Source organism: Anabrus simplex, chromosome 10 (assembly GCF_040414725.1).
Source record: "Anabrus simplex isolate iqAnaSimp1 chromosome 10, ASM4041472v1, whole genome shotgun sequence".
Taxonomy (NCBI): Eukaryota; Metazoa; Arthropoda; class Insecta; order Orthoptera; family Tettigoniidae; genus Anabrus; species Anabrus simplex.
The window spans coordinates 59,358,511-59,383,578 of NC_090274.1; the positions used below are offsets into that span (position 1 = coordinate 59,358,511).

The following is a 25,068-nucleotide window of genomic DNA, read 5'->3' on the forward strand; positions in this document are numbered from 1 at the left end:
TGTTTAATGATGGGATATTATTTCATTTATTTAAATAATGATAAGGATTATATAAGTATAGATACGATTTAACTCCTTGGTTATATCTCCCAATCAGCTAAGGAAGCGTTTATTTAGAGCTCTTGAGCTTTGATCTTGCGTACTAGTGGAATTTGTTGTAAGTTGGCAACATTAGGGAAGATGCAACTATTACTTTTAAAACGGTTAATTTGATGGTCTTAAAAAACAATTCATGTATTATGAGTAAGTATTGAATATAGCTAAAAGTAATAGTGCTGATATTTAATTTAATGATCGTGAAGAAGATAGTTGCAGCTTTGACTAGGTTCCTGCCGGGACCAGTCGTATCGATTGCTGGTCGGGAGGTTCAGTCGTGTGCTCGTTTGCAGTAGTGAAGTAAATATTGTAGTTTCGGTATGGCTGCTCCAGCAGCTTGTACGCGTTTCAGTGATAACTATGACCTCAAAGAGGAACTAGGAAAGTAAGTAACTGTATATCTACTTGTTTTAAGTGTAAGGATCGTCATTTCATTGAATGCATTCCTGTATGTGAGCCTGTTGGGATTCTGCCAGTGCTTTTCTAAAGCTGACGACACACTCCACCTTCAGTCAAAAGGGGGTGTGAGTGGCGGCGAAGGGGGAGGGGACATCAAAAGTCATTTCAGAGAAATAAAAAAATCTTCTTTGAAGTACCACGACTGATTGCGAATTGACTGGCGTGAGATAGTGCTGAAAAAAGCTAAAGATGCAACTTAGTACACCCACAGAATTCGCAGTTACACTGCAAGCCTTCCTTAGGCCCAAGTGTCATCTTCAAATCAATAATTTGGATGTTGATTCAGTTTTGGCAGGTGGTTGGTGGTGGTGAAAGAAATGATCGATTATAATAAATTCTCTCCATATAATAAAACATTTTATTTGTTAGTGCAAGAAAACTGAGCTGTCTTTTAAAAGAAAGAATACAATCCTTTGACAAAATGAAATAAATCGTTCTTCTGGTTGCTTGAAAGAGCTAAATTTATCTAAAAATGCTTCTTTTTATTATACGAGAAATGATGCAAGTATAATATGCTGTTTTAATTGCTTTATTTGTAGATGCGCAATTACGCGGTGTTCATCAGTGCAGTTGATTTCTCTTGCAAATTTGTGTTTCAGAGGATTTCATTTTAGCTGAAAATAGTTTTTATCAAACAATTAAAATTTTATTGGCGTTGAACAGTGACATTTATTAATAATATATTTTCTCCATGTACTCCAGTTCAGCTTGTCAGACGTACACTCAACAGCTCAAAAATTGGCCGCCGTAGATTTCCTTCAAAATCCTCTTTTTTGAAATATTAAGTTGAACATGTTGTGCAGGTGGTATAGGATTCCAAGTATCGTCTCTTCGACCACCAGTATCATCGGGTGTCGAGAATGTGTAAAATTAAATATTTCTTTGCAGGCCAATTTTTTTATGCGGTTGAGTGTACGTGGATCTGGAGCGGGTGAGTTGCAGGTTCAATACAGACTGGAGGCTGCATACTATATCCATCGCGCCAAATTACAATCACCGCTGCAGAGAGTAATCTCCCAATCAGAAGAGCGCTCGCCCGAATGAGAAAATAGAGATGTGTGGGAAGTCCGTCTGTGGTTCGAATCCCTGTAATTGAATGTAGGAATTTTTTAGATGCGGGGGTTGCTGTGCAGTGTGGGACAGCTCAACATTTCGTTCTCCTTTAAAAAAAAAAAAAAAAAACCCTTCCACTTCACTTTACATCTGTTAACTCTTCAAGCCGACTGGCTGGATCCTCAAATAGCACCGCCAAAACTTCATGGCAGTGGCTTAAGAAGCCGTATAAGACATGATGAGGAGTGAGGTAGTTGCCCGTTGTTTTCCTCACTGGGCCAGAAATTTCTATTGCAGCACGACTGACCCTACACTTTTCATAAAATCCAGATGCACTAGTCTTGCTGTGAGTGGCGTTACTCAACACCCCTCATTCTGCAGCTGCTTCCATTCTGTCACAATTATGTTTGAGGCTGAAGCTGCATTTTCCCTGGCCCGTGTGAAGAGAAAGGTGCAGACGTACTGCACCTATCAAGAAATATCAACACGCTCGTTTCATAAAGGTTTGGAAATGGCTCGCTGTTTTTTTTTGTTGTTGTACCATTTTACTGACTAGTGAAATTTAGTCATCCTATCAATACTTTTAAGACTGCCCCGTGGTATAAGGGGTAGGGTGCCTGACTCTTACTCGGAGGTCCCGGGTTTGATTCTCGGCCAGGACAGGGATCTCTTTTGTTTTCCTCCTGAATCTGGGGGGCTGCTCCAGGGTCCACTCAGCCTACATGATTACAATTGAACTATCTGACTGTGAGATAGCGAGCCCGTACTACGAAAACCGGGCGAGTTGGCCGCGCGGTTAGGGGCGCGCAGCTGTGAGCTCGCATCCGGGAGATAGTGCGTTCGAACCGCACTGTCTGCAGCCCTGAAGATGGTTTTCGGTGGGTTCCCATTTTCACACCAGGCAAATGCTGGGGCTGTACGTTAATTAATTAAGGCCACGGCCACTTCCTTCCCATTCCTAGGCCTTTCCTGTATCCATCGTCGCCATAAGACCTATCTGTGTCGGTGCGACGTAAAGCAAATAGCAAAACAGCGTATGAAAAAAAAAGAAATGGCGTATAGCTTTTAGTGCCGGGAGTGTCCGAGGACATGTTCGGCTAGCCAGGTGCAGGTCTTTTGATTTGACGCTCGTAGGCAACCTGCGCGTCGTGATGAGGATGAAATGATGATGGAGACGACACATCCACCCACCCCCGTGTCAGCGAAATTAACCAATGGTGGTTAAAATTCCCGACCCTGCCGGGAATCGAACCCGTGACCCCTCTGATCAAAGGCCAGCACGCCAACCATTTAGCCATGGAGCCGCACCCGTTCTACAAAACAAGAATAAGAGCCGAGAGGATTCGTCGTGCCGACCACATAACACCTCGTATTCTGCAGGCCTTCGGGCTGAGCAGCGGTCGCTTGGTTCACGTAGCTATCAGCTTGCATTCGGGAGATAGTGGTGTCGGCCACTCCTGAATATGTTTTTTCGTGGTTTCCCGTTTTCACACCAGGGAAATGTCCGGCTCCATGGCTAAATGGTTAGCGTGCTGGCTTTTAGTCACAGGGGTCCCGGGTTCGATTCCCGGCAGGGTCGGGAATTTTAACCTTAATTGGTTAATTTCGCTGGCACTGGGGCTGGGTGTATGTGTCGTCTTTATCATTATCCATCCTCATCACGACGCGCAGGTCGCCTGCGGGAGGCAAATCAAAAGACCTGCACCTGGCGAGTCGAACTTGTCCTCGGACACTCCCGGCACTAAAAGCCACACGCCATTTCATTTTTTTACCAGGGAAATGTTGGGGCTGTACCTTAAGGCCTCGACCGCTTCCTTCCCACCCCTAGCCCTTTCCTATCCCATCGTCGCCATAAAACCTATCTGTGTCGGTGTGATGTAAAGCAAATTAAAAAAAATTAAGATCGCGGTCACTTCCCACTCCTAGCCCTTTCCTGTCCCATCTTTGCATAACATCTGTCTGTGTTGGTGCGACGTATAAAAGGTACTCTAAGAATGTCTACAGTTTATCACTAAACTGTCATCATAAACCTGTCCAGTGGTCTGCAGATCTCTGTTGAATCCTTACTCTTGTAAGTAAATTCTTGTTCTCGTTTCGAGGTGGTGCTTATCATTTCAGCAACCCCCACCCTCCCAATGGAGGCGAGTTTCATGTATCTTTTTAACTACATCCCGTCCGGCCCCATGAGTAAAAGGTTAGTATGATGACCATTGGTTAATTTTTCTGGTTCGGGGGCTGTGTGTGTGTGTCATCAGAAAAAACTACACCAGACCTCTCCGAAAGCCATAAATAAAATAAAAATGCGAATCCTCCTGCCATTCTTAAATTTGTGGCATTTCCGGGATCAAACCCGGGACTCCTGAGGACAGCAGCCAATAGCGCTGTCCGTTACTGTACGCAGAAGGACTTTATTTTCTGCGGAATTTTTCGATCTTGTTCGCAGTGGAGACTATTTTCAATCCTTGTTCATTCCCTTTATGACTTAGCAAGCTGTGGCCTGCAGCTTTTCTCACAATCATTAGCCTGGCGCTGACATTAGGAGGCCATGCTCAGCCTGTCAAAGCGAGAGGAGTACCATCATTTCTTCCAACTGTGATCCAGACATTCAGCTATGAATCAGTCAATCTGCTTGATTATTTTTTTTTACAAAATAGTTAAATGGGTCGGGTTTGAGGCCCTCTGGTCAGAGGGTCTCGGATTCGATTCCTGGCTGGGTCGGGGATTTTAATCACACACACTCCTCTTCATATTCAAACAACATACCACACTACCAGCCACCACAGAAACACGCAATAGTGATTACATCCCTCCATATACAGTTAGCGTAAGGAAGGGCATCCGGTCGTAAAACAGTACCAAATCCACATGTGCGACATAGTTCGCACCCGCGACCCCACAGGTGTAGGGAAAACGGTAGAAGAAGAAGAAGTCAAATATTTCTACCTACCGAGCAGTGGCTGTGCGGCTGGGACCACGTAAGTATCACCTTGCATTCGGGAGATAGTGGGTTCGAACCCCACTGTTTGCAACCGTGAAGATGGTTTTTCGTGGTTTCCCATTTTCACTCCAGGCAAATGCAGGAACCAGTTCCTATCCGATTCCTTGTCCGGCTCTATGGCTAAATGGTTAGCGTGCTGGCCTTTGGTCACAGGGGTCTCGGGTTCGATTCCCGGCAGGGTCGGGGATTTTAACCATCATTGGTTAATTTCGCTGGCACGGGGGCGGGGTGTATGTGTTGTCTTCAACATTTCATCATCCTCATCACGACGCGCAGGTCGCCTACGGGAGTCAAATCAAAAGACCTGCGCCTGACGAGCCGAACTTGTCCTCGGACACTCTTGGCACTAAAAGCCATACGCCATTTATTTAGCTGATTCCAATCACCTCCCTACCTAATGTCATTCATCATCATTTGTTTAAATCTTAATTTACTCCTCAACAGAGGTAGGGCATCCGGCCCTAATACACGGCATATAATTAAATTTTCACCTCATCTCCGACCCCGTATTAAAAAGCGGGACTTTTTTTTTTTTTTTTTACAGTTCGCTTCACGTCGCACGGACACAGACAGATCTTATGGCGAGGCTGGGTTAGGAAAGGCCTAACAGTGGGAAGAAAACGGCAGTGACCTTAATTAAGGTACAGTCCCAGCATTTGCCTGGTATGAAAATGGGAAACCACAGAAAGCGCGACTACATACAGCCAAATATTCCTGTATTGTTCGACCTTTCTCTTTATCTGAATCAATTAATCAATCAGTGATCTCCATTTAGAGCCGTCACCCACGCGCCAGATTCTTTATCAATTTTCACGTAGCTTTTTCTTAAACGTTTTCAAAGAACTTAGAAATATATCGAACATTTCTCTTGATAACTTTTTTCCCAGCCGTTACTCCTCGTCCTATAAATAAATATTTCCCTCAATTTGTCCTCTTGAATTCCAACTTCATCGTCCCTAATTTTTTAAAAAGCTCCACTCAAGCTTTTTCATCTACTAATGCCATTCCACGCCATCTCTCCACTGACAGCTCGATACATACCACAGAGTCCAGCATCTGGACTCCTTACTCCCAAGTCTTCCCAGCTCAAAGTTTACTTCATTTTTGGAACACTGCTCCTTTGTCGGAAATGAAATGAAATGGCGTATGGCTTTTAGTGCCGGGATGTGTCCGAAGACTTCGGCTCGCCAGGTGCAGGTCTTTTGATTTGACACCCATAGGCGACCTGCGCGTCGTGATGAGGATGAAATAATGATGAAGACGACACACACACCCAGTCCCCGTGCCAGGAGAATTAACCAATTATGGTTAAAATTCCCGACCCTTCCGGGAATCGAACCCGGGACCCCTGTGGCCAAAGGCCAGCACGCTAACCATTTAGCCATGGAGCCGGACTCCTTTGTCGGAAATCACCCAGAACAAATCGTGCTGCTTTCCTTTGGACCAGTTCTCGTATCAAGTAGTCTGGTGTGGGACCAATGCACTGGAACTGTACTATTGGGGTTTTACCACAGACTTATACGCCCTCTCCTTCACATCCTTACTACAACCCCTCAATATTCTCATAACCATGTTAAGAGATCTGTAACCTTTCTTAAACAACCTTGTTAATATGATTACCCCTATGAAGATCATTCCTTATATTAACACCTAGGTACTAGGGGCTGCCTGGCTGAGGCGGTAAAGGAGTGCTCGGTTCGTCCGGAAGGACGTGGGTTCGAATCCCCGTCAGGAAGTCGTAAAATTTAAGAAACGAGATTTCCCCTTCTGGAGGTGCATATGGCCCTGAGGTTTACTCAGCCTATACAAAAATTAGTACCAGGTTAATTCCTGGGGGCAAAGGCGGCCGGGTGGGATCCTTTACCTTCCACCCCTCCAAGGGCCTTCATGGCCTGTACGGAAATGACTTTGCTTTACTAACAGTGTCCTCCATCCCGTCATCATATATTTTATTAGCTATTGCAATATTTTAAAGGACGACAATTCAGGGAAATTAGGGCACCTTGCAAGGCTCTCTTGTCGGGATTACAGTGATGTCCTGAACGGCAGGGGGAAGAGATCTTCGGAACGGCGCAGTTGGGGGGATGAGGTGGGGCTCTTCTGGGGCCGCCTCCACCTGTGGACTCGCGGGCAGCAACAGCAACCTCTGTACCACGAGTGGATTGACTGCGCCGTACGGATCGCGTATTGGTAGACTTGCATTCTGGAGATGGTAGGTTCGAACACCTTCGGCAGTTCTGAATATGGTTTCTCGCGGCTTCCCTTTTTCATACCAGGCAATTGTACCGAAATACAAATTGCCCCGACAGATTCCTTCCCTGATTCAGTCTTTTCCTACCCCATTGTCGTCGAAAGCTGTCTTGCTGTTCTTCTTTTCCTTCTTCTTGTGGTCCTCTGTTCTGCGCATGACTGGCCACTTCGCACAGCTACACTTCGACTCTGATCACACCTTATTTGATGACATCCGTTTACCGTTTCGACATATCATCGGGTTGAGGTGGTCAAACGGTAGAACGTTGGCTTTCTGTGCCCAATTCTGTTTAATTCGGGCTCAGTCCGGTGGTATTTGAAGGTGCTCAAATATTTAGCCTCATGTCGGAAGATTTACCTGATTGTAAGTCACCTCCTGTGGGACCAGATTTCTAGACCTCGTCGTCCCCTAGGACACGTGAACGAATCATATCCATGAAAATTCATTATAATTTTTGTCGTAAATGGAAGATAATAATTGCTTTTAAGCAAATTAAGATTAAAATTAGATGTAAATAAATAAATGCAGTTATTCCTAGCTGCCGTCCTGGATTCGATTCCCGGCTCTGCCATGTTATTTGAAAAGTGATATGAGGATCGGAACGGGGTCCACTCGGCTTAGGGAGGGAGAACAAGTGGCAAACTACGGAAAACCACTTCCAGGGTGGCTGAAGCGGGAATCGAAGCCCGTTTGCTCAGTTGACCTCCCGAGGCTGAGTGGACCCCGTTCAAGTACTCTTACCACTTTTCAAATTTCGTGGCAGAGCCGGGAATCGAACTTGGGCCTCCGGGGGTGGCAGCTAATCACACTAACTACTACACCACATAGGCAGACTTGAGTTGTAAATAATCGACCCCTTCTTCCGTAAAATTCAACCACCTCTTAGTTTACATTAGGTCGAGTTTGCAGGACTATGCTGTCTTCTTTTCGTTTCGGCCATCTGAGGACCACGTTAATTCGTATCAGCTTCGTTTCTTCTGGTCTCCTTGCCCAGTATTCTATCATTCTGATACTTTGCAATCTTCTTCGCTCTTCTGTTCATGATGCTTTTCTTGAGGGCCTAGTTCTATCCTGAAAACCTGTGGAAACCTTAATTTTTTTATTTTTAAAACCACTCTGTTGTATATCTTTGGTTCCTGTATTCCCATTTCTTCTAGATCCCTTTGTACCTGTTGGATTCAGTGTACTTTGATTATCTTGTTCACAAGAAACTGTAGGCCTATGTACAGTGTTAACCTCTGCTGGATTAATCTGTAAAACAACAGTTAATGGTTTTAGGAAGAACTTTTTACAGTCAAGACGATAAGCCACCACACGCAAAGTCATACTTCATCTCGCCGCTCATTCAACTTATCAACTAACTGTTCTGAGTTTAGTAACAGATAAAATAATGAAACCCACTTCTTTCTTCAAAACCTTTCCAATGAAACCAGCCCTTCATCAGCCTGTCAGCTCCCTCTAAAAATGAAACCCACAACCTTTCCAGTGAAACTAGCCCTTCGTCAGCCTGTCACCTCCCTCCAAAAAAATGAAACTCACTTCTTTCTTCAAAACCTTTCCAATGAAACTAGCCCTTCATCAGCCTGTCAGCTCCTCAAAGAAAATTAAACCCAGTTCTTTCTTCAGAATCTTTCCAATGAAACTAGCCCTTCATCAGCCTGTCAGCTCCTCTAAAGAAAATGAAACCCAGTTATTTCTTCAGAACCTTTCCAATGAAACTAGCCCTTTGTCAGCCTGTCATCTCCCTCTAAAAAATGAAACCCACAACCTTTCCAATGAAACTAGCCCTTCGTCAGCCTGTCTGCTCCCTCTAAAAAAAATTAAACCCACTTCTTTCTTCAAAACCTTTCCACTGAAACTAGCCCTTCATCAGCCTGTCAGCTCCCTCTAAAGAAAATGAAACCCACTTCTTTCTTCAAAACCTTTCCACTGAAACTAGCCCTTCGTCAGCCTGTCAGCTCTCTCTAAATAAAAATGAAACCCACTTATTTCTTCAAAATCTTTCCAATGAAATTAGCCCTTCGTCAGCCTGTTATCTCCCTCTAAAAATGAAACCCACAACCTTTCCACTGAAACTAGCCCTTCATCAGCCTGTCAGCTCCCTCTAAAGAAAATGAAACCTATTTCTTTCTTCAAAACCTTTCCAATGAAACTAGCCCTTCGTCAGCCTGTCATCTCCCTCTAGAAGAAGGAAGCAGGAAAATGGCGTGTGGCCTCCGAAGAGGTCTGGTTCAGGTCTTTCGTTTTGACGCCGTATGGGCGACCTGCGCGTCTGTGAGGATGGGGCCCTACTTATGATGAATTCTAATGATGCAGACGGCACACATACCCAGCTATCGGAATTAACCAATGAGGGTTAAAATCCCCGACCCGGCCGGGAGTCGAACCCGGGACCCTCTGGACGAAAGGCAATGGAACCGGACAGCTCACTCTGTAGATCAGTAATAGAGTTTCGGTTATCGGGTCCCAAGATCACGTATGAAGACGTGGCAGAAATAGGTGCATTTTTGAAGTCCCTTCGACACTCCATGTTGTATGATAGAGATATGAAAGATGTAATAATAATAATAATAATAATAATAATAATAATAATAATAATAATAATAATAATAATAATAATAATAATGCTATTTGCTTTATGTCCCGTCCGCCTCTGTGGCGTAGTGGTTAGCGTGTTTAGCTGTCACCCCTCGAGGTGTGGGTTCGATTCCCGGCTCTGCAACGAAATTTGAAAAGTGGTACGAGGACTGGAAAGGAGTCCGGTCAGCCTCGGGAGATGAAATGAATAGAGGGGGTTCGATTTCCACCTGAGCCATCCTTGAAGTGGTTATCCGTGGTTTCTCACTTCTCCTCCAGGCAAATGCCGGGATGGTACCTAACCTACAGCCACGGTCGCTTCCTTCCCTCTTCCTTGCATATTCATTCCAATCTTCCCATCCCCACAAGGCCCCTGTTCGGCATAGCATGTGAGGTTGCGTGGGCGAGGTACTGGTCCTCCTCCCCAGTTGTATCCCCGCTGTCCAGTGATAGAGGTGGGATCCCTCGCTGAGTCCCAGAAAAATCCAACCCGGGAGGGGGGGGGGGGTAAATGTAAATCCACAGCCTGTTGGAATCGTTCGACCGGGTCAGGAATGAAATGAATGAAGCCCCATCTAGCGGCGAGGATAGGAATTGTGCCGGCTGCCGAATTCTGTCGCACTCCTCTGGGGCAATGATTAATGTCTGACAGTGGAAATGATATTGGAGAGTGTTGGTGTAATAAAAGATGACGTGGAAAACCAGAGTACCCGGAGAAAAACTTGCTGTCCCGCCTCCACTTTGTCCAGGACCGGGATTTGAACGAGGGGCCCAGCGGTGAGAGGTTGGCGTGCTGCCGCCTGAGCCACGGAGCCTCTTGGGGGTAAATCAATAATTATTAAAAGATGTCTGGTGACACATATTGCCTACCAAAATTAATAATATAGACTAGAGAACAAGGGTTAAACCCAAAATACACCATGAAACAATCGGGTACAACATTGATCACAACCTCATTGTGAATTGAATTAACTTGGAATTTGAAGTACACGTCAACATCATGCAAAGTGCAAACTTTCCTTCTTCGACACGACGGAATAAAAACAATCTTATTAACCAAAAAAGTATTAAACTTATATAAAGAAACATAACGTTACATTCAATAAGTATTTTTACGTGAAGTGGTAGAAACGGCTATCCTTGATAAAGTAAGAAAACAGTTCAACAAACCTTACGCGGTTATAAGTGTGGTATATAACACTGAGAATAATAAACTAGAAATTGTATTCCACTTTCACAGTAGTAATTGGAAAAAAAAAAAAAAAAAAAAAAAAAAAGGTCACGCCACCGACGCTGGGCCGGACACGACAAGTTATTTCCTCGAAGCACTCACGAAACAGAAGACGATGAGGAGGGGGAAATATTGAATGGAAATATAAAGCGTAGAATCACATGAATTGAGCCCGGATCAATTGCTTGATTCAAATCCGGTGAAACTTATAGAAAACTCTACGAAGCATCTTCCCAAAATACAGAAAATAGAAGGAAAGACAAGACTTAAATACAGATAACTTGTTTATGTTGAAGAACCAGCTTCAGAAAATGATAAAATAATAAAAGAGAAGTCATTGACATCTGCTGGCCTACAGAGAAACTACATGGACCTGCGAGTAATGCTGACTTTTGATTCGTTACGTCCGACGGGAGCCCTAAACCATAAGCTGCCACTGCAAGTGAAGGTTGCTTGAAAAGTTGCTAAGGAAGACTTATGGCAAGGAGTAGTGCCATAAAGTATCAACATCCCCCGAGACCGAAAGGAAATTAGAACTCTCCGCTCTCGTACCAGCACAATAGCACAAATCATGATAAGGTGGTCATTATCATTTTTGTGGGTTCTTAGATGGCTGTAGAGACTAATCTTGGAGCCGCAGATTCTACCGCATTGTTGATATATGAAGCCTCCCATTCCAAAAATCGCTAACTCCTTAAAAAAAAAAAAGAAGACAAGTAAAATAGTTACCTACTGCATTAGGTAGGTATTCAGCAGGGCTAATTAATAAAGTAATAATACTGCTCCAAAACTTGCCAAAACCTAATATAATAGTGAAATTCAGTAATCATTCGAGAACTCTCTATGGCCGATATAGCAGGGGGAGTTAAACAATGTAGCGAAGTGGACAGCAGACAATGGTATGAATGTAAATGGGATGAAAAGTCAAGTTGTAAGTTTCACCGAGAGGAAAAGTCATCGCAGTTTTAATTACTGCGTTGATGGGATGATAGGACCTCATGGGGATTACTGGAAGTACCTAGGTGTTAATATAAGGAATGATTTTCATTGGGGTAATCGTATTAAAAAGGTAATTAAGAAAGGTTACAGATTTCTTCACATGGTTTCTGGAAGATTTTCGACAAAAGAGCAGTGTTAGTAAAATTTTGCATACTTCGGGGTGGGAAGACTTGGGAGTAAGGAGACGAGATGCTCGACTATGTGGCATGTTTTGAGCTGTCAATGGTGAGTTGGCGTGGAAGGACATAAGTAGAAGAATAAACTTGAGTGGACTTTTTAAAAGTTAGAAAGATCATATTATGAAGATAAAGTTTGAATTCAAGAGGACAGATTGGGGCATTCATTTATAGGATGAGGAGCAAGAGATTGGAATAAATTATCAAAGTAAATGTTCGATAAATTTCCAAGTTCGTTGAAAATATTTAAGAAAAGGATCGGTAACAAATTGATAGGGAATCCGCCATCTGGGCGACAGTCCTAAATGCAGACCATTGATGACTGATTGTTCCAAAAGCTGCTATATCCCAGCAGCCAATGAATGTTATGCATTGCAGTCACGTGATGTGATCTTCTATGGCCCCTCTTGGAAAGTGAGTTGCTGTTGTGAAGCTAAACCAGGGCCTCTCAGGGTGCATGCACTGTGCACGGTGCAAAAGACGACTTCGCTTGGTTGTCCAAAGTGAAGACCCCCACTCCTCGACTTCGAACAATAGCGCTGTCTCGCTCGTTCCCCCTGTCTTCTCCTTACCTCACTTGCTCTGCAGCTCTCCACCGCCCGAGCAGAGTTGTGCCGAGGTTAGCCGAATCGCCCCGAGACAAAATGCTGGTCCGAACCTAGCCGAGTCGGACCAATGCACTGTGCACAGAGCCACCTGCCCCTCGGTGTGCACGCGAGGGACTTTGGGCGTTTGAGAAGCCCTGCTACAGACTCACCAACAAAGCCTTCTTAACACGTCCGGACCATTTGTACTGCTGATCAATGTCATAGTAGCCTGAAAACAGTTTTTCGTGTTTCATGAAAAATTTCCTCAAGTGGAGTTAGCAAATGGGAGGCGTCTTATATTTGGTCTGGTGGGGGATGGCTGTGTAGTGTTGTTTTTCTTCAGAACTCCCGTTGTTTCCTAGCATTGCGCTTGTCAGTTTCTATTTTCCAGAGTTGTTGCTCAAAGCGCTGAGCTTCTTTCAAGACATTACGACGCCATGCTGGAGGATCAAGTACAATAACTTCCCAGGTGTTCGGAAATTGATAACTCTAATTCCAGATAGACCCTTCCCCAAAAACATATCCACATTAAAACTCCCGACATTGATCGGCAGATTTCCAAAATCTTAAACGAAGCAGCGTATAACGTAAGCCAAGTAGTGAATGCCAAACTGCAGTGTAATCCAGGATGGAAAACTATTGCAATGATTGGTAGTATTTTAGCGGGTAATTCAGAAACTCCTACTCAAGTAATTCTTGAACTGCGTGAAATTGCTGAAATAAAGCTATGCCTTGTTTCGTGCCGAGGAGAAAGAATTTTCTCTTGATATAAAAATATTCTGCGTGACAGTAGACAAGGTTTCACTCCCGAAAATCTTGGGAAAAAAATATGGTAATTCATTGTATCACAAATTCTTGCATGGAGTAGTGTAAGTTGATATAAACTGAGAGAAACAGAGCATTATGTTTGAAATGTGTATATCTGATCAGTTTTGAATGTTGAAAAAATATCTTAGCAGATAAAGAAGGGATCCTTATACTACGAAAAGCTTAAAATTAAGCAATTTCGTTAATTGTGCCGGTCTCAAGGGCCCAGAAAGGTTTCAAATCGTGAGTCTTGGATAGCTCTATCAACTTAAAAGAAAATAGAAACTCACTTCCGGCCTAAATGCAGTTCCGGAAAAACAGCCTAAAGTCGCTTTTTTTCTTTACTTGTTTTCTTTTTTATTCAAATCCTTATTTACATAATTCTTTCTGTAATATGTTCCGTGGTTCAATACCCTCAGGTATTTTTTTGAAGAATGTCCACACCGAATGTAGTGATAAGGGCTTAAGTGAAACTCTGCATTGACTCACATTAGCGCTCGTAGTGGTGCTTAGTGAAACAATGCATTGACTCACATTGGCGCTCGTAGTGGTGCTTAGTGAAACTCTGCATTGACTCACATTAGCGCTCGTAGTGGTGCTTAGTGAAACAATGCATTGACTCACATTAGCGCTCGTAGTGGTGCTTAGTGAAACAATGCATTGACTCACATTAGCGCTCGTAGTGGTGCTTAGTGAAACTCTGCATTGACTCACATTAGCGCTCGTAGTGGTGCTTAGTGAAACAATGCATTGACTCACATTAGCGTTCGTAGTGGTAGGAAAAAAGCAAACTGCTAATCTAATCTACCGGATTAGGAAAAGAATTGTAATTTTTAGTAATAAATAAAGAATATATTCTCATACTTTATTATATTTTATTTACCTAAAATTCATAGCTCATATCCCTAGGATGTTTTCAACATTGAGTTGCTTACCTGAAGGGCTAGAATTGTTGATTTTTATCTCTTCGTGGTTATTTCTTGGACTGTACGCCCTTTATAAGCATATATTTGTAGTATTTTGCCTCCACTTTAAGAACCTATTCCTTCAATTTTTACTGCCTTTTTCCGTCCCCATTTAATTAATATTTTAGTGCTTATAAATCCGCGCCCAGTGATTTGTTGCTTCTTAGGTTGCTGGGTGACCTTAAAGGCAGCCTTGACAAAGCTTCCTGGAAGGATGACGATACGTTGGTTACTCACTAATGGAGGAAATCACCAGAATAGTCCGACTCAGCGGCAGCTGCGGTCACGGAAGTCAACGAAGCAAGATCACGTTGCTATGCCACTATACTAGGATACCTTCGTATTCCCTTTGCCCACAAGAATACTTCCAACACACGCAATGTTATTCAACCTGCTGGCCCAGTGACCTTTGCTACACGAGTTTGTCTCATCAGCTACTGATAATATTTTTATGCTCGACGATGCCGAAATATAAATATTATATGCCAGGAAACTGAATCTTAATGAGGCTCATTATAATATACGCGAACTTTTTCTTGAGCCCGATTTTTACGGGGTGAGGAGTAAGGAGGAAGCGCTGCCGGTTACGGTTATACTGCCAACTGGATGGAAATGAGATCTGAATTGAATCGATAAGTATGATCGATCGATATGAATTTTCTAAACATTTATGATCTTACGTCAACAACTGTGTCACACATACATTATTTAACATTATATAATATTTCTGGATGCGAATCTTGTTACTGGCATGAATGATATAGTTTGGCTTTGCTGTGTAAACAACAACAGTACTAGTTCGTAAAGTGTACGCCAGATGTCGCACAGCGATGAATAAGCGATTCATAGTTTGTGTTTCAAAGGTTGCCAATATGGATGTCGAAGATAACCGAGGTCTACCGATTCAGCACTAGGGAGCTCAGGGCTCAAGAAAAGGTTCGCGTATAGTAGTTTAAGTTTCATTATGAAACAGGTTCTCTACCAATCAGAGTTCAGATTTTCGTTATGATACAGGTTCTCCACCAATCAGAGTTCAGATTTTCATTATGGTACAACTGTTTCATCCACTGCCTGCTCGATATGCACCCGATAGCTGCTTGGATCGTGATGTACATTACGAAGGCAGAGTAGCTTCGCATTTGTTTCCAAAATCGAACATGTCGGACACACATATTAACATCAGTGCACCTTCTACTTCCAATATTCCACAACCACACGGCACGTTCCCACAAATTCACTTCACCAACTGTAGAATAAACAATTTGTATTTGAAATAAAGCTAGGTTATGATAATCCAGCGCATGTGCTCTGCGCTCTGTTCAGTAAACTCAATTGTCAAGTGACATCTCGACAGAAATTTATGAATATTAAAAAAAAAATAGAGTTATAATTATCGTCGAGCATAAACAATCGTATGCAACTCGCCTATAATAGTAATTAAGACACTCGTATGGAAATTGTAAAACTCGCATCGCTCGTTTTATAAACATAGGCCTACTTGTGTCTTAATTATTGTCATTATAGGCTTGTTGCACAAAGTACTATTAATTCGTACTATGACGTAATTGAAGAGTGTAAGAAACCTTGTCTGGAATAAGGAAGTACCAAGGAAATGTAAAAGAAATAATGTAGCAAATGTATTATGCACCCATATTGACCTGTGTGGCTGAGACCTGTATAGTGACAAGTAAGGAGCTGAGTAGAATTCAAGCCAGTGAAATGCAATACCTAATAAGTATGATAGGAAAGACATTGAGAAACGAAGATGTGAGAAGGGAGATCGTAATGGAAAGCTTAAATGAGAGAATCGATAGGAGTAAACTGAGATGGTTGGACATATACAGAGGATGAGGGAGGAAAAGCATACCAAAACAGATGATGGAGATGAAGTTCGAGGGAAAGAGCGAAAGGGAGACCTAGAACAAGGTGAATCGATTTGATAAAGAGGAGTGCAGGGCGGAGGAGAAGAAGAAGAAGCCTGAACTGGAACAAAATGGTGGAAGAGGAACGGCGGAAGGAGAGAGGAAGGTGAAGTGCCATAAATGCCTAGACCCGGTATGAGCTGGATAAGGGGGAAGGAGAATGATGACTAAGACGTAACAGACTTCTTTCCATACTGAAAAGGGCACGGAAAATGACACCTTACGGTACTCTAATTACTTACCGGACTCTTTTAAGAAATCGTTTCCGATTGGGTGAACTCCAGTTCGGACTATAAAGCATGGATAGTCAGAGAGATTATCAATCAGCGAATACCAAATGTAACATTGTTGAATTGTTTCTCCGCCAGGTTGCAGCACTACCGCAGGTCAGGACACGCATGTCACTTACGGAGCCGCCATATTGAGACTAAGTCTGCGCGTTCCCCACACTATTTCCGTGTTGGAGACAGGCGACTTTCAGATTTAATAATGGATTTAAGAACAAAAAAGCTGTTAAAATTAGCTTTTTGCCTTTGATTACGTGTAATTAATAGTTTTACCATAACCTCCGAATTGTGAAATAATGCTAAGATATATATTGTGTCATCTATAAGCACTCAGGTTTCATATATTGTGAGCAGTTGCAACGGCATTAAGAACAGGGCCGGTGACCTACGATGTTAGGCCCCTTTAAACAACAAGCATCATAATCATCATCAAGAACACTATATGACAAAGTTATCATAAATTTTTCAGCCAGTAGGCCTAATTTTAGGGTACGTAAGTATGATGAAAGAAGTGTGAACGGTTAACATTAAATAATTACATATAGGCTAAGGTCTAGCACAACATTCGGCTTACTGTAATAAATATTACAGCCAGGAATTTAGGCTATATTTCTAGTAACAGGAATAAACGCGTATATTAGAAAACTGCTGTCGTAGTGTGACGGTTAATGCAATTCACTGCCGTCCTCGGGGTCCGGGTACGATTCCCGGTACTGCCGGAAATTTAAGAATGGTATGTGGTCGAAATGGTACATGCAGCTCACATCTATTGCGGGTGTGCCTAGAAAAACAACAAAAAACCAGAGCCGAACCACCACGGGATGACGACACGAGTTTACTATTATAATGTAATATATTTTATTACAATTGATTTTACGTCGCACCGACACAGATAGGGAGAGGGAGGAGCTAGGAGTGGCAAGGTAACGACCGTGGCCTTAAAAAGTTACATGCCCAGCTTTCGCCTGGTGTGAAAATGGGAAACCACAGAAAACCATCCTGAGGGCTGCCGAACCCACTATCTCCCGAATGCAAACTGATCACATAGCAAGCCACTTGCTCGGTAATATACATTTTATATAATAATAATAATAATAATAATAATAATAATAATAATAATAATAATAATGCCCACCTCTACCGCCTCAAGGGCAGTATCCTCGAGCATGAGATTTTAGGTCTTGAGGATACAACTTGGGATGAGCACCGGTACCTTGTCCAGGCGGCCTCATCTGTTATAGTGAACAGGGGCCTTGTCGGGGGATGGGAAGCTTGGAAGGGACACACAAGGAAGAGGGAGGAAGCGCCCGTGGTCTTAAGTTAGGTACCAACCCGGCATTTGCCTGGGGGAGAAGTGGGAAACGACAGAAAACCACTTTGAGGATGGCTGAGGCGGGAATCGAACACTCTTCTACTCATTTGACCTCCCGAGGCGGAATGGACCCCGTTCCAGTCGTCTTATCAAATTTCGTGGCAGAGCCGGAAATCGAATCCGGGCCTCCAGGGGTGGCAGCTAATCGCACGAACCACTACACCACAAATGCAAATATAATTAAACTTGGTGATTATTTATTTTTATCTAGCAAACATTATACTAACCTCACACAGCTGCGAATGTTCTGTGGGCTGCTACTTATCCCGTCGGCAATTTTGAACCCATTTTGCCCTCCTGTTCTTATGTTTTGGGAATAAATAATCTAGTCCCTTTACACGAGTGACTTCTACAATTTGGAACGACACAATAACCCGTGACAACTTAATCCTACTGCACTGGATAACACGCAGTGGACATCTTGAGTCCCAAAATGGCCACTGCCGCAAATAATTCTGGGAGCGTGACCAGACCTGTGTATATAGAGCTTGCTATTCATCTACATCAAAAATGGCGCCTGTGCATTCCCAGCTCAAGTAATCTGCCGCCATTACTGTCTTGACTATTGTTTAGGTTAATCCATTTCCGACAGATACATATCACAGTATATCATAAAGTTCGTATTACCTTCATTAATCCAGGACCAGAGACCATGTTTACGACTCTGGTAGCTTAGTGCACTGTTCACAGCTTGAAATAACATTAATTTTGACGTTTTATGACCACGAAACGCCATGTACACGCTTCTCATATAATTCATAGCAACTCGCAGACACAACAAAACAAAAAAGTCACTTCATGAGTCAAACATGGATAATATGCGTGTCAACGAGTCAAGATGTTAAAAATTAAATATTTAATTGAAAATAAGAAATTCCCCCAGTATGAAATACAATATTGTACGAAAAAGCCACTAAAGTGATAAGAAGGGCTAGGATTTTGATGACATATCTTTTAATTGGTTCACAAGGCTCCATGGCTAAATGGTTAGCGTGCTGGCCTTTGGCCCAGAGGGTCCCGGGTACGATTCCCGGCAGGGTCGGAGATTTTCACATTACATAGTTAATTCCCTTGGCTCGGGGACTGAATGTCTGTACTGTCCCCAACATCCCTGCAACTCACTTACCACACATAACACTATCCTCCAACACAATAACACGCAGTTACCTACACATGGCAGATTCTTCTGCACTCGGCTAGAAATAGCCACACGAAATTATATGATTGGTTCACAATAGATATTACTACCAGGAGTATGCATAAGTGTTTGCCGGTTTTTGTGGTAAAGAAAACAAGTAAATTTCAAGGGAAATTACATTTCTGTTTATTCAAAATATTGGCCATCGGGTTCTACTCACTTCGCCCATCTTTCAGGTAAGCTGTGGATACCATGCCAGAAAAACTGCTTGTCTTTTGCGGCAAACCATTCATCGAGCCATTTTCCAACGTACTCGAAATTGCTGAAGTGCTGCTCTGCGAGCACGTGCCCCATTGATGCGAAGAGGTGATAGTCAGATGGCGCCAGGTCGGGGCAGTACGGCGGGTGCGGAAGGATGTCCCATCCAAGCGATTTCAATGTGTCTTTCACTGGTTTTGCCGTGTGAGACGGCGCATTGTCGTGTAACAGAATCACTTTGCCATGTCTTCTGGCCCATTCCGGTCGTCTTTCGATGAATGCGTGGTTTAAATGAACCATTTGTTGGCGATAGTGTTGTGCATTAACGGTTTCGCCGGGCTTCAAGAGTTCATAATACACAATACCGCTCTGGTCTCGCCATTGCCTTTCACATTGAAATCACCACATTTAAATTGTCGAAATCGTATCTCACATGTTTTAATCGATGGAGCGTGCTCACCATATTTTTCTACCAGCAAGCGATGACTTTCCACAGCCTTTTTCTCTTGATTAAATAAGAAAAGCAATGCGTGTCGCAAATGTTCTTTTTCAGGATAAACGTCGACATGATCACTGACCGATACAACACAGACGCTAGTGTTCGGCGGACTCAACTTATGTGTGTTGGTAGGTATGTGTCAGATTCATACGCTGGCGCTATCTCTTAATGAAACCGGAAAATACTTATGCATACACCTGGCACGTCATTATTTGGTCATTTTATGGAATTTATTAGGCTACTTTTTGAGTCATTTTCTTACGAGTTTGAGAACTTTGAAACATTTACGGTTGCGGTATTAGATATTAACTTTAAGCGAGGAATTTGTTTTGTACTGGGAAAACATTGCTATATTGGATTCTGGTAATTTGTATGACTCATGCGGGGATTCCAGTGTCTGATGAGATGAGCTTGTTGTTGTACTAGGAAAGTTCTATGACTCATGTGAAACACCCGAGAGTTTGTTTATGTCTTGGGAGCAAGAAGAAGTTCAGGGCATGGTCTTGAGAAGAGGATCACTCATGATTGGCTGCGGTGAGAGGTCGCCTAAGCCACGCAGACTATTTACTGGAATGTAACTAACACAATTTTATTTCAAGAAGTAAATTACAAGTAAAATTACTAAGAATGTAATCGTTACAAGTAATTTGATTACTTTTAATCAGTTCGAACCGCACTGTCGGCAGCCCTGAAGATGGTTTTCCGTGGTTTCCCATTTTCACACCAGGCAAATGCTGGGGCTGTACCTTAGTTAAGGCCACGGCCGCTTCCTTCCCACTACTAGCCCTTTCCTATCCCATCGTCGCAATAAGGCCTATCTGTGTCGGTGCGACGTAAAGCAACTAGCAAAAAAGAAGTGATGCCGTAAAATATAGTTTGTTTGTATATTTTTAAACACTGTTAAAAATAATGTATTCAGTATAAGCCCGTAGATACATATGATTCAATTATGTGCTGTACATGCTCAAAGACGGTATTCTCTATATCCCGAAATTTCGATAACTCGAAATAAAATTTAGCTCCCGACGTGATTCGTTCCACTGTAATGTTTCATTTCACTGGACACGGCATGTAGACGCCACGCCTAAATCTTGCGGCCGTATCTTACATGCAGCCTGAGCGAATTTTTACCATGTAGATGTGGTCTGATGAAGGGAATTTCCCCTTCTCCTTGAAAACTCCAGTGAGCGTTGTCTTCCGCCTCTGACGAAGCACATTATAGTGGAATTATCCTTGTTTTATTGTGTAAGTGTTCTGTCAGGTAAATGGTGTACCTAATGCCTCTTTCAAATTGGCAAGGTTCGATTCTGCAATCCAGACGGGCGCAGGGCTTAAGCGGCTCGCTTAGACTTACTCCGCAAAAATAAATAAATAAATAAATACATAAATAAATAAATAAATAAATAAATAAATAAATAAATAAATAAATAAATAAATATTTTACCTGAATGTCATTGTGCCTTTGAGTGGGTTGAAAAAAAAATGTTTACACTTCATAAAGAGGTGGTTCCATCTATCTGCAGTTATTATTATATTGAATCTAGCGGGGACATCTCTTATAACACAAGTAACACACTCTTACAAAAAGCTGTAAATAAAGTCGCCTTCTCCACCTCTGCAGCTGATGACAAAGCTATTAGAAGTAGTCAACTCCGTTTAAGTTTCAAGGCTTATGCGTAACTCTTCTTGTTACTGTTTCTTCCACGGTACGACCATTTTCGAAAGTAGAACGTACAAAGATCTATCTATTAAATGACACGACCCAATACAGACTCGATGAACTCACCCTCTCAACATCGAATATAATATCAGTGAACCGAGCTCGATAGCTGCACTCGCTTAAGTGCGGCCAGTATCCAGTATTCGGGAGATAGTAGGTTCGAACCCCACTGTCGGCAGCCCTGAAAATGGTTTTCCGTGGTTGCCCATTTTTCACACCAGGCAAATTCTAGGGCTGTACCTTAATTAAGGCCACGGCTGCTTCCTTCCCACTCCTAGCCCTTTCCTGTCTCATCGTCGCCGTAAGACCTATCTGTGTCGGTGCGACGTAAAACAACTAGCAAAAAAAAAAAAAAAAATCAGTGAAAACATCCCAGAAGGCACGTCGCATGGTCCAGTTTCGTTAGAAACTGATGTGAGTGCCCCCAAAGCCCATGGAGCAACAGCCACGAATCGCCATGGCCTACCAAGTGACCACTGCTCAGCCCGAAGGGCTGCATATTACGAGGTGCCGGGTGTTCAGCACGACGAATTTTCTCGGCCTTTATTCTTGGCTTGGACTGCTATCTCACCGTCAGATAGCTCCTCAATTGTAATCAGGTAGGCTGAGTTGACCTCGAACCGGCCATCAGATCCAGGTTATTTATTTACTCGAGTCAGAAACATACAATAGAACTTTTTTTAGTTTTTTACATTACAATTTAGTAACAATGAAACAGAAGGAATTTATACACATATGAGGTCCAGGTAAAAATCCCTGACTTGGCCAGGAATCGCACTCGGGGCCTCCGGGTAAGTGGCAGGCACTTAAACCTACACCACGGGGCCAGCTGATGTGAGTGCAGTAAAATAATAATAATAATAATAATAATAATAATAATAATAATAATAATAATAATAATAATAATAATAATAATAATAATAATAATTATTATTATTATTATTATTTTGTCTTCTACCGCTTTTCCCATTAGAGTGGTCGGATAAACACAGACATCCAGTCCCCGTGGCAGAAGAATTAATCAGACGCGATAAAAATTTCCGACCCGGCCGGGAATCAAACCCGGGGCCTTCTGAACCGAAGGCCTCATCGCTGACCACTCAGCCAAGGAGTCAGGCATTATTATTATTATTATTATTATTATTATTATTATTATTATTATTATTATTATTATTATTATTATTTTAAAAAGACAGGCCCGAACTGAAGATCTCGTATGTCGGTTTTTGTGTGCAAAATACGAGGACGGGAGGATGAAAGAATAAAAGGGGCGTAAACATATTTATGTTCCAGAAGGCGGTTACGACGACGACCTGAAATGTTTGTGGATCACTGTACTGTTTCATGTTTCTCTGGTGGTTCATAGCATGGTCTGAGGTGTGGCGTATTTAAATGACATGCATTAATACGAACACCAGACGATATGACTGGCTCGGCTAGGAATCGAACTCAGATCTAAAGCGAAGAACTTTACCTTGACCATTCAGCCAAGGCGTCTGATATGATCCTATATACTTCGAGCCTATTCTGTGATTTTACAATTATATGTATCCTAAATCATATACTTCAGTTGATAAATTCCGACTGTGACTTAAACTTAAAATTTATTTCTTATGTCACAATTTGCTTTACGTCGCACCGACACAGATATGTCTTATGGCGACTATGTGGTAGGAAAAGGCTAGGTGTAGGAAGGAAACGACCGTGTCCTTAATTAAGGAACAGCCCCATCACTTGCCTGGTGTGAAACTGGGAAACCACGGAAAGCCCATCTTCAGAGCTTCCGACTGTGGGGACTCGAACCCACTATCTCCTGAATTCAAGCTGAATGCAGTCACTTGGGAGGTTACTTGCAATATAAGCCTACGAGTTACCCCATTCCCACTATTATTTATATGGATTTTTTGATTGTTTATGTGGGGTGTTGCTCCTTCCTCACCCTGACAATATTTTCCTCCGTTATTACCGCCGACTCTATTATGTATCTGTTCCCTGCGTGCAGTTTTTGTCAGCACGAACGGCACACACATGAATCACTATAAATTCCCGTGTTTATCATTATAATTTTTTTTTTCGTTGTTCACCACAAGTAAAGATTGTAGACTGCACATGTTCGCGTGACATTCTCCGCAGCGTTATTGATTGCAGTAGATGAGGCCATGGATAATGTAAGAAGAGTCCCCTGGAATACACGTTCAAGTCCTTCATCTCCCAAAGAGGGCTCCGCCTCACCGCCCTCTAAACAAGTTAGCTAGCCAACCGCGAAACGAATTACTTTGTAACGATCAGCAACACAACATGTAAGGCTGCAAACGTTTTTACAAGGTCCTCAAAATAACTGCTTTGAAGCTAACTTGTGCTGTGTGGATAAGTAGTGTAAGGTGTGCTATTTTGCGAGTGAAGGAATTTGAGGATACAATTGTCAGGAACTGTAATTTACTGTGAGGGTGATGATGACATACTTGAAATGTAATATTGCCTGGTAAACTACATGACTTGGTGTCAAATTTTTAACATTTCCCATTTATTTGCACAATTGGAACATATTTTTACTTAGTACACTTTTAACAACGAACAGCCCAGAATCACAGAGAAATCTTTTTATTTTTTCAGGACTTATTTTCAATGGATAAGAAGACTTCATTTATTTAAGGCGATAACTTTTAACCATGTATAACGCCTATTCATAAACATATTTTTGAGACTTTATTTTTAACGAATAATATTTTAAACATATATTGAGATGAGATGGGAGGGCCTTAATCACGAAGCCTATAAATCAGAGTCATGAAGAAATGATTCACTTTGAACTTATTTTCACGGAGTGAGAGAATATTATTTTTATCCAGGAGAATTACTTTTTACTATGTATGGCCGAGAATAATAAATCATTTCATTTTTGAGACCTTATTTTCAACGAACACATACATTTTTCTGTAATTCAAGTGGTTTGTTTTTAACCTCCTACAACCCCGTAGTGAATGGGTAGCGTACCTCCCCCTATTTCTTCTGGGATATGAATAATTGTTTCCCTGTCTGCGGAGTCGTAGGCTTTTTTGAAGTCCACAAATGTGAGCACGGAATACTTGTTTCTTTGTTTCTGGTATGCAATGATCAATTATAGTTTCAGGATCTGTTCTGAACATGACCTGCCCTTTCTAAAACCTCATTGATACTCACCAATTTGTGGCTCCAATTGTTTTTCCGTCCTGTGTAGATGCAAAGATGTACTTTCCGTATAATGTGGTGGAGGTTTAGTGATATGAATTCTAAGACCCAAATGTGATATGAATTCTAAGACCCAATTATTTTATTTGTGAAGTAAATGGCGAATTATTTGAGACGTTTCAAGTCATTAACTAAAGTCGCCATAAGACCTATCTGTGTGGGTACGACGTAAAGCAGCTACATAAAAAAAAAAAAAAAAATAAAAATAAAAATATGCATTGCCATTGGGGAAGCGCCGAGAAATGACGTCCATTCATTACAGCATGATGGAAAATGCCCTACAGTTTTTCGAGGGACAGAGCCATTACTGTTGTGTATCGTTACGCCTTGAAGTGAATATCTTCATTTTCCTAAGCTTCCTTGGAGTTAAACGGATCTGCAATGCTGACGTGACTATATAACGTGCCATGCATTCCCCCCTGAAACGTTCACAAGCACTTCGTGA

At 42.3% G+C, this 25,068-nt stretch overlaps 1 protein-coding gene across 10 annotated transcripts in view; it reads left to right on the forward strand.

The window, feature by feature from the left end:
- The first annotated feature begins 357 nt into the window (after window positions 1-357).
- CaMKII (Calcium/calmodulin-dependent protein kinase II) overlaps window positions 358-25,068 on the forward strand; it is a 1,009,248-nt gene continuing 984,537 nt past the window's right edge. For all 10 annotated transcript variants that reach the window (XM_067154892.2, XM_067154895.2, XM_067154898.2 and 7 more), the window contains exon 1: window positions 358-481. In XM_067154892.2, coding sequence (XP_067010993.1) covers window positions 417-481 — 65 coding nt within the window. In that variant the 5' untranslated portion in view covers window positions 358-416. The remainder of the gene's footprint in view (window positions 482-25,068) is intronic.